Consider the following 11,295-nt stretch of genomic DNA (forward strand, 5'->3'; position numbering starts at 1 on the left):
ATTTTCATCTGTCAGCTCTGACGGAAATCGGTGTAGGGAGCAGCAGGAGGAAGCAATAGAAAAGACGCTCCCTGGGAACAGGTGTGCTAGTGCGTTCTTACCTGGACGTCAGACTCCAGCCAAGGAGCAGATAATTTGGGAATGGACTATAAGGCTAGCTTAACTCTGTACAATCCGAGCAAGTCAGCGTGGACGCAACATATTGTACTTTGCAGCAGTTGGTTGGGTGGGAGGCGAGGGGAGAGAGGCCGCAGCTGGAGGTTTAAAAAAAAAAAAGAAAAGGAAAAAAAGGCGAGGTGCTGGGAGAGAGGTCTGCCCGAATCAGAAACACCCTGTAGCGTCTCCGCCTCAGGAGGAAGGCGTATTTCGCAACCTCCGAGGGAAATCGCCTCGGCCGCGGCGTCCAAGTGAGCTGCGGCCGCAGCCCGCGCGCGCAGCCCGCGCAGCCCGCCCCCAACTCTCCCGCCCGCGCAGCCCGCCCCCAACTCTCCCGCCGCGCGCTGACCCCGGGCTTGGAGGTCGCGGAGGAGGCTGTTCTGGCGAGTCGAGTACCCGCGCCCGCGAACCTTCCACCTGCAGAGGACCCGGGTGCAGCCATGGGCTACCAGGGTCAGCGGCCCGTCGTCCCGCCACAGGTAACGAGACTGGGGCTGGTTCTGAAGGCAGGTCATATCGTTCGTTCACCCTGCAACAGCGTTTAGCTACCTTCACCCAGCGTCTTGATGTAGCACCACAGAAGGTTCTCCAGGAGAAAAAAGAAATTTTGCCTTGATCTTTTTTTCATAGCGGGTACTTTTCAATATAACCCCTTTAATTTCACAAAAATCACATCCTTTGCTCCCTAAGAGGTCCTAAAGTACTAGGATTTCATGCAGTAGTCCACGAACTTGGTGCAGCTGTAATCAGGACATTTTAGGATGGAGTTTGTTCACAGGCTCTGTTTGAATTACTAGATATTGTTGTTACTCTATTATTATCCTCATTTTCTTATCGTTCTTGGCATTACTTATTATTATTACTAATATCATGTTAGTCTCCTAAATTGCATATTTGTCTCACAGTTTTCTGAATTTTTGAGCTAGTTAAATATTTTTTTAATTGCACTTTTATATACTAAAATAGAGCCATCTAGATGACAGAGAAACCCTCGTTTCTGAACATAAGGACAAAGGGAAAACTTGTCGTCAGTCTGCTGCTGTTTTTAATGTTGTCAACTCGATTATAGGATCTGGTATAATAGGTAAGTTTTTTTTTTTTTTAATTTTCAGTGAAAAGGCCAAATTTAAGACACTTATTATGTTGCTAGTATTCATAGGTTAATTTTAAAGGAAAAAATCTTAAATGATAAAATTGGTAATTGTTTTTTCATAAAAGCCTTCCCTTTTTTCCAATGTAACAATGTGCACACATCAGTCTCTCTTATACTAAAAATGGGGTGGTGATTCACACTCTTTCTACATTTGAGAGCATCCTCCGTGTGTGATAGATTAAGGTGGAGCTGCAGATGGGAGATTGCTGAATCTTTTTTTCATAGGCTGCATGGTCAAGTGATAATGTTACCTAATTTACTTTTTCCCCTGTTCCTGGAGTGGCCAACCGTTACTTGAATCACCTTTCCATAACCTTCTAGAGGTGTAGAACCTCCAGATACTTGCAAATATTGGAGATACAAAAGTTTAATGTGAAAACATAACAATCGTGAAGAATCAAATCCACGTAATATTTCCTTACCCATTTATAGAGTATTAAATTTTAAAGTACAAACTTATTATATCAGTTGTAAATATAATTTAATCAATAAATAGAAATGGTTTTTTAAATGATTTTTTAAAACAAAGGAGCCAAATAATCAGAATTGAAAGAAATGAGCCTCTCATATTTTCCCAATTTGAAGCAAAGGAAAAGTTCAGAAAAAATTAAGTGCGTTGCGTTATAATAATAAAGGCAGTTATTTTTTCAGCGCTTTTGTTATTTGAAACATCCAATTTAAGAAAAAGCAAGGACAAAACAAAATCCTGCAAATACTCATTGAGAATATTACTTTTTCCTGTAAAGTTATGACATTTTGGTCTCAGTCATCTGGATTGAGTTACTTTTCTTAACTTTCACAAGTTGATGTATTTCTTGATTTTACTTTCCATATACAATTTTTTTTTCAAATGGTAAATAAACTGTAGGAACCTGAGGCAAAGTAGTAGCAAGTAGGCGTAAGGACTTTTTTGAAATTCAGCCTCCATGTACCATAGAGGTGTAGGCCGAATTCCAGAGTTAATTCCTGATATGAACACTTTAAGCTGATTCATGTCAACTTAAAAAGTACTTCTTAATTAGGCTCAGCAGATTTTTGAAAGGGGAAAGTTTTCAGAGAATAAATATTCTGGGTGGAATTATTTTAAGTACATTTTATTTTAAATGATTCATTGTCCATAATCTAAAATTGCCCATTTCCAAAAAAGATTCATAAGAAATAACATTACATACTCCTTTCAGCTTTATAAAAAATACCTTTGCCTTCTCATTTTCCTCTCCTTTTCCTACAGAGTTGCCCATTTTGACCCCAGGGTTGGTCTTTCCTCAAATCTCATAACCCTTCTATACTCTTGTTATCATCTCTGTTTTCCCAGCCAGCACATAAGGAGAGCTCTGGGTCATTACTCTCCACATATTCTAGGTCATATGTCCCCCTCACCCTGAAGGGAACATTATTTGTGTGAACTGTCATCTGTTTTTCATTTGAGGCTTTCTTACTCTTATTTTTCCACCTCATAAACTTGCTCACTTGACATGCCCTTAACTTACAACATTTTATTCTGAAATAGGTGTTAATATGCTAACATTTAATTTTAATATTCATATACACTGTTTAAAACTATGTCATATAAATATGTCAATTTACTTAGCCTATTATATACAGAAATTGGGGGAAAACTTCCATGTTTCCATATGTTTTATTAATGTGATGGGTGGGACATTTTATGTTTTTTCCAGGATTGCCTTATTCAATGAAGCAAGCTGGCTTTCCTCTGGGAATATTGCTTTTATTCTGGGTTTCATATGTTACAGGTAAAATGCTATGTAATTGATTATTCCTGCAATTTAAATTGTGCAATGACTGTTTTACACAAACACACACACACACACACACACACACACACGCCCTGTAATTGAATTTCCTAATTAAAAAGTGCATCAAAGAATCCTAAAGAATTTAAACATTTGTATCTGAGGAGATTTACTTTCCTTGCTAATCCTCTGAACAGATTAGAAAAGCATTATATATTACCAAGCCTAAATCCTTTTCATGTGCCTTTTCACTTTATGCCAAACGTGGTAGATAGAGGAGTCACTTTAAAGACTGATTAAGGCCAAGACCGTACTCTGAAAATGCAGACATCAGGGATTCCTTTCCCACAAAAACCTCGGGCAGGTGCACACAGATGAACAACCTTTTTGAGCTCTGTTTGTGCAGGTGGCACCAAGAGCCCCGGTGCTCAACCAGCAGGGATCCCCACTCCCTCCCCACCTTACCCCACCTGCCCAGCCTCCTGCCTGCCACTGTCTTCAAGGGCAGCAATAAGGTGCTTCTGTATCGCTTCTTCTGTTCTGCTTCCCGCTTTCCGTGTAACATGTTCATTCACACCCATTCCCCCATCTAAGTGCAGGCTTTACAACTCCTAATCATCTTCTCTTCCTGTTGTTCTCACCCCTGCCCTGTCGTCCCCCCAGTTCACCTCAAGGCAAACACAAGGTCTTTCCTCTACCTTAGTATCACTGTGAAAGAGGCAGCAATCACAGACAGACACCCACTGCAGTGGTTGCTGCTAGGGGGCTGCTATGTGTGATCACCTAGATGCCCTTTACCAGGTAATACAAAACACCTCAGCTGTTCCCTGCTCCAGAGTGGCGACCTGGGCCTTAACAGTATCACCTTCCTGTGAGGTTATGAACCCCAGCCACCATTTCCCCAAAGACTGAGTAACGGAAACCCCAAAGCTGTCCTCCTTGCCTCTGGGAGGGACCAATGTGCGGGGCAGTTGGAGCTCCAGAGCGCCACCCCTGCAGGGCTTGGGCTGCAGCTGCTCTCCCCCGAGATCGAGTCCTGGTGAGCTGTTCCCCTGCCCTATCTTTTCACTCCCCTTCTCCTAAGAGCACTCCCTCAAATCTCTTGCTCAAGAATCTCTGTCTCAGCTCTACTTCTAGAGACTCTGACTAAGATGCCATCCCTCATAAAATCTCAGGCTTCCAAAACCAGCCTGTAACTCAGCTGTTTTTCCTCAGGCTCAGGAAGAAAGTAAAGCATGCAGCAGGTACCAAAGTCAGAGCTGCAGAGGCCCTCAACTCCCTTCCTCCCTGCTTCTCACCACCCACCACTCCCTAAACCTAAGATGCTTTTAGCTTCTACAGCTCTTAATTTGTAGCTTAAGATCCATAATTTAGTAATGTGGAATCTGTGACTTTGTGCTTATTCAGAGTTGCTGATGTTTAAAAAGTGTATTTTATTTATGAGCACATTTATCACACTCAAAAACCCTATTCAAGGATTTACCCTTGTCGTTTTTAATTTCCTGTTTTCCAGTCAATCAGTACTGACAAATAATTAATTTCCTCCCAGGCATAATAACCAAGGCTTGTTTAAGTGCATTATGAACATGTACACACATTGTAAACCAGTAGACAGAAAGCATTTAAAACTATATATCACCTAAGGATTCAATCAATAATTAAGGAGAATGAATAGTTTCTTAAAGCCAAGTCACGTTATACATACATAGATCATAATGTGAATAACTCTCTCAACTGATGCTATACGTAAACCTACAGCAATGTCTGTGAGCAGTCCTTTGCAAAGTCATATGTTGCAACTAATCAGCAGAAATTAGTTGCTCAGTAATTTGGCTGCATGATGAAAATCCTTAAATAATTTTGATAAATTAAGGATGACCACACAGACACAAAAAATAATTATAGACTGATTCATTTTGTTCCTTAATTAGGATTTTAAGAGCAAAATCTACAAGTTGGGTTATAATATTGAATTGTTCTTTAAATTGACACTAATTATACAGTTGTTTGTCTCTACAATTATTCTTTTGTCTTTTTAAGGCCTTTGTCTTTTCCATGAGTTATGTCCAGTTCAACAAGTAGTGTTTCTAAGTTCTGTTTTCATGTTTGTGAAATGTTGGAGAACAAGAAAGAATTGTAAATATTTACAACAAATGATTTTATTTTAATTTACTTTAAGGTTCTCATATTTGTTGATTAGAGTAAAATAATTTTTATTGTCCAAGTATACATAATGATGTAAAAGAAAATTTTCCTGTTAAATAACGTACACTCATTCATGGATTATCTAAAATTTGCATACAGTACATTTAAAGGGAGATCAAAATGTTATAGTGATATTTGAGATTCCTAAAACTTTTGAGAGCTTTATCTGTAGCCCGTATAGCATTTGTTATTGACTAAATTCTTAGCAAATTGTTACTTTTAAGCAGTACATTTTGAACTGTTGTACAATTCAGCAGTCTCATCCCAAGCATACAGTTCTTCACCAAACATCTTTACAACATCTGTGAAACTGGTTACCTCCTGTTACTCCAGTCCTCACTGATTCTCTTCCTTGGCCAATAAGTTGCTTTTCAGTTTTCCTGCCTTTAGCATCTGTCTTTTGCTTTCTGATCCGTCCTCCATATTACTGCAAAAGTTATCTTTACGAAACCTCAGCCTGATCTGATATTCCCCCAGTCAAAACGTTCCAAGACTCTATAATGACAACAGAAAAAAATTTATTGCATTTAAATTCTTTCATGGTTCGGCCACAGTCTGCATTTCTGGTCTTATCTCCCACTAATATGACCTCTCTTTCACCCTGTCACCGACACTGCCCTGTGTGGGACTTATGTTTTAGCCATTCTGGACTATTCCATTACCCACATGTAGAATATACCTTCACACTGACTTCCCATAGATAGTCCCCCTGCTTGACATTTTTTTTTTCTTCTCTACCTGGTGAAATCCTGTTTATCCTTCAAGGCACTACTCAGCTCTTCTGTGAAGCTTTTCCTAGTTTTAAACAAAGGATATAGGATGAATTACTATGTCATTTGTGCTTGCAGAATATTTTAAAATATATTTATTAAGTCATTTATCATATTACATTTGAATCAGATATATAGACACCTAGCAATCCTGCTTTATTGATCACTGATTCATTCAACAGATATTTACTGACACTGCTGCCATTATAACAATGATAGCAATGATAGCTATAGCAACGATAGCATTATTCCTGCCCACATGAAGCTCACAATGTAGTACATTCGGCAGAAAAAAACACACATAATTATAATACTTCATGAAAAATACCATAATACAAATATGTGCATGACAATAGGGATACTGGCATTTAATCCAGCCTTAAAGGAGCAGACATGTTTTGGGGAGGAAAAGACAGCTTCACTGACTGTTTATGAAAAAATGTGAGAGAGCAAAGAAAATGGAAGGGTACTCCAAGCAGACGGTAATGTGGAAATGCAAGAGAGAACTATGTAAGTGATTCAGCCTGGCTAAAGTATAGGGTTGATGTTGGTAAGTGGAAAGAGATGAAGTTAGAGAGGTTTGCAGAGGCATTTTTGAAGGCTCCCATGTAATGATAATCATTACCATTTCCTGAAGACTGGCTAGATGCCAAGCATAATGCAGCCACTATACTTAATCCTTCTGACTCCATAAAGTAGGTATTCATGTTCTACTTTTTATGGAGGAGGAAATTGAGACCAGTAGGTTAACATGATTTGCCCAAGGTCTGCAGTTACTGGCAACAGAGTTGAGATATTGGTTAAATGCATGGATTCTGGAGCTAGACTACCAGGGTCTGAGTCCTGTCTCTCCTTTATTCTGTGAAATTTAGCAATTTACTTAAGCTTCTGTGCCTCACTTTTCTCATCTATCAAATGGAGGATCATAATGGCACCTACTTAGGGCTGTTGTGATGATGAAACACGTTAATATACATAAAGCATTTAGAAAAAGGTCTGGCAGACAGAAAGTGTTGTGAAGTATTTGCTAGTGTTTTTGTGGTTTTTATCATCGTTACCGTCATTATCATCAGACTCCAAATACAATGTTTTTCCACCTCAACACACAGCCTATAGAAGATAACTAAAAATAGCATGAGTTCTCATTCATTTAGCCTCCATAGTGTGCCAAGCATTGTGGTAGGCATTTAAACATCATCATCCTCATAGACTCTTCAAGGTTGGGGTATTGCCGTACTTTACAGATGAAACTCAGAGTCCTTCATCCAAGATCCCACAGCTAATAAACAGTTTTTTTCTGAAAAAAAATTATGAAAAAGTGTTGGTTTTTATCCAAAGGCATCAAAGTATTCCCCTGGAGGATTTTAAGCAGAAAACATGGTCAGATTTATTCTGTGGTCAGATTCATCTGGTACAGGGGGGAGGTCAAGAAAGTCTTAGTAGGGAGGGGATAGTGGATGAGAGAACTAATAGGAGTTTTTGCAGTAATCCAAGCAAGACGTGATAAAGGCCTAAGCCCTAAAGTAAAACAGGTTAGAGACTAGAAGTGAGGAGATATAGTTGAATAATTTATGATGCAGTAGTTAATGGACTTAGTGACCAAAGGAAAATAGAAGGTGATGGATAATGAGAAGTCTAGTGTGATTCTCAAGTTTATCTTGATATTATTCACAGTTTGGAGAAATATGAATGCAGAAGCAGGTTCCAAAACAAATATATAAATTCTAATTTGGATATCTAAAATCAAGATGCCTATGAGGTCTTCAAGGTAAAATGTTTATTAGGCAGCTAGATATAGAAATCTGGAGTTTTGGAAGAAATCTGGGCTGGAGGTACAAATTTGGGAGTTACTAACATCTTTATGAAAATTGAAAGCATGACCATGAATAGGATCACATTAGGACATCTTGAAGAGTGAGGGAAAAGTCCAAGAATCCAGGGTTTGAAGAGAGTTAAAGAAACGTGAAAAACTAAATGGCCCAAAAGATAGGAGGAAATCCAAGAGAAAGTGATGTCAGAAAGGCCAAGGGAGGATGGTTGAGAAACAAGGGAATGGTAAACAGGGAGAAAATGCTACTGAAAAAGCAAATATGATTAATATTTAGGAGGTATCAATTGGATTTATCAACTTGGAGCTCATTGATGAACTTGTTAAAAAAAGTTTCAGTGAAATGGGGGTGGGGAATCAAGGTGGAAACAACACTGCAATGATTTGTATTTTCTTCTTTGTATTCTAGTACATTTCCAAATAACTTGATAAAAAATTCACCTGTGATGGAAGCACGAGCAAGAAAAAAGAAAAAGCACGAATCACACCCTCTGTGTAGCTGTGTACCCAATACAACTGCAGTGTCATTCACTAGGTGTTCAAAAAACATTGGGTTAAATGAAAGAGACTTTTAGTTATATATTTTCTGTATATTTGTGTCTTCAATTTCAACACTAAAAGTGGAACTTGGGAATTCTCTGGTGTTCCAGTGGTTAGGACTCCGAGCTCTTACTGCCAAGGGCACGGTTCAATCCCTGGTCAGGGTACTAAGATCCCACAAGCCACACGATGCGGCCAAATAAATAAATAAACAAAAAGAAAATTGGCCATCTCTGTTTTTTTTAAAAAAAAAAAGTGGAACTTAAATCTCTAAAATGTAAATTTCAAAAAAAATTCTTAGAGTGCTCTCTTAACTATAATAATAATATAGTAAAGTAAACCATAATAACTATAAAGTTACTAGTTGTACTTTGTTATAAAACAAATGATCTGATTCTCCTAAATCTATTTTTTCTTCTGAATGCTTCCAGCACGTTTTATTCTCGGTCTTCACACGTTGAACGCCTATGAGATATTGGATTACCTACATTCTGTTGCTTGGACAATTGAGCCACATCCTGTTAATAGTCATCGCACTGGTTAGGTTAAGAAAGTAAAATGGAAAATTGAAGCTTTAACTCTAGTCTGCATACCCTCATCTGTCCAGTTCATTGCATGGATATATGAAGTCTATTTGCATCTCGATTGAAAAATATATAACTGGAAACAGTACAGTTTTATGAAAGATAAAGTTTTATGAAAAGAAAGTAAGACTTGCCATGCTAATTTACTGTAGCATTAAACTCTTCTTTAAAGTTCTTTTTTTCTTTAAGTCAAAACACTAAAAAAAAAAAATTTGTACTAAATGTAATCTGACATTTGTTTAATGGTTATTTTTGCCACAGACTTTTCCCTTGTTTTATTGATAAAAGGAGGGGCCCTCTCGGGGACAGACACTTACCAGTCTTTGGTCAATAAAACTTTTGGCTTTCCAGGATATCTCCTACTGTCTGTTCTGCAATTTTTGTATCCTTTCATAGGTAAGGATGAATATGAAATTGAATATTGTAAGTATTTTCATAAACGGCCATTTCTGAATAAAATAGTTTTAATAGTCATTAAAGAATACTAGTAGTTGAAATATTTTCCACATTAAGTGTTTATCTTTAGCCATTTTTCCCTTGTTTTCTGTTCCTTTTGGTCAGTTTTCTGAGTATTTCATTGAAATAAAGTGAGCGTGATTCTGAGTTAATGCTTGTGATTCCCTAGCTTGATGAAAAATAGAATGATAGATTTCTTCTAAGGCTAAAATTTTTTTGAAAACCTAAGGATTTGTGGAAGTCATGTCCAAGGCCAACGTGCTGTTTAAAGTTGGCACCCAGCACTTCTTAAATAAGCAAAATGTTAATGTTCATCAGTGGCCAAATTGACTTCATTTTCAAAATAAGTAATACAGAAGCTATTGTTCAAACTAGTTTCTTATGTCTCTTCAGAAAGCTAAGAATATATTTCTCCAAAATTTTACTTTTTCAAATGAGGTGATATTTTGGAGCCTTGACAGTTTTCTATTATTGTTCCTCACTTTGAGCAAAATATGTGTTCCTAAAGAGTATTTGGAAACTGAACTTTAATAACAAAACAAATTGCGTTTTAAATGACTACCAAAACTCACTATTATTTAAAGATGTTCTGGAAAGAATCAATTTGTGAAGGGAAAATCTTTTTGTAATACAAACTGATATTCTCCCACAAATCTGCTGTCTAGTTATTTTTAAAGTTGTACATATTTGTAATCACAATATATATTTGAAAGTAGACTATTTGGGAAGTGATAACTGATTACTTTCAAAATATTCAAGATGAAATATGTGATGGCTTGTTGGTGACTGTATTGTTTTAATTATGTGTTTAGCTATGATAAGTTACAACATAATAACTGGAGATACTTTGAGCAAAGTTTTCCAAAGAATCCCTGGAGGTAAGTCAGTATATTTATTTTATATAGTTTTTCATAGTTAATGTGATTCATAATAATTTAAAAATAAAATATTTGCAAGTGGAGGAATTGGATGACTTCAAATATCCAGTAATATCCATGATCCAATCTGATCCTAAAGTATTAATCTCTTATATATAGTTTATTTCTAATTTAGCTGTTTAAAAATTATTATTTATATAATTAAAATACTTTATATTTTAAATATCTTATGTATCACTATCTGTAGTATCATTTTTTCATGTAGTGTTTATACTACATCATTTCTTAAATAAGCAAGCTAATCTTTGTCCCCATTATTTGTATTAAGCTACAATTTAATATAGTAAAATTAACCCTTTTTAATGTATAGTCCTATGAGTTTTGACACATGCATATAGTCATATAACCACAGCCACAATCAAAATACAGAACCATTCCGTTATCCCCCCAGATTTTCCTCATTCCGCTTTGTAGTCAAACTTTCTCTCATCTCCAGCCTTAGGGAACCACTGATCTGATTTCTCTTCCTACTTTTGCTTTTCCCAGAATGTCAAATAAATGCCATCTTATAGGAGCTAGCCTTTTGGGTCTGACCTCTTTCACTTAGTATGGTACATTTGAGATTCTCCATGTTTTGGAGTTTATTAGTAACGTGTTCTTTTTTTTAATTGCTGAGGATTATTTCATTATATGGATATAAACATTTTATCTATCATCCAGTTGAGGGACATTCGGGTTGTTTCCTGTTTGGCTTGATTCTGAAAAAGCCGCTGTGAACATTTTAAGCAGACCTTTTCAGCATGTGCCACAACGCCACTCCCTGTTCATCCTTTCACCATATCATGGCTATTTGAATAATTCAGAGATTGTGAGTCTTTTTGCTTTGAAGAGTTCCTCGTCCAAGCCACATAATCCCCATTTCATAGTCGCCTAACTTTATAGTTGTTATTATCCTTCAAATTGATACAGAA

General features: G+C 37.1%; 1 protein-coding gene across 1 annotated transcript in view; it reads left to right on the forward strand.

The window, feature by feature from the left end:
• Positions 1-484: 484 nt before the first annotated feature.
• The window catches only part of SLC38A11 (solute carrier family 38 member 11), a 52,327-nt gene continuing 41,516 nt past the window's right edge, over positions 485-11,295 (forward strand). The window contains 5 exon segments of the mRNA XM_027129468.1: positions 485-635; positions 1,123-1,240; positions 2,989-3,063; positions 9,252-9,386; positions 10,259-10,324. Coding sequence (XP_026985269.1) covers positions 597-635; positions 1,123-1,240; positions 2,989-3,063; positions 9,252-9,386; positions 10,259-10,324 — 433 coding nt within the window. The 5' untranslated portion in view covers positions 485-596.

Source organism: Aethalodelphis obliquidens, unplaced genomic scaffold, assembly GCF_003676395.1.
Source record: "Aethalodelphis obliquidens isolate GAN/ISIS:26980383/991018 unplaced genomic scaffold, ASM367639v1 scaffold2, whole genome shotgun sequence".
Lineage (NCBI taxonomy): Eukaryota > Metazoa > Chordata > Mammalia > Artiodactyla > Delphinidae > Aethalodelphis > Aethalodelphis obliquidens.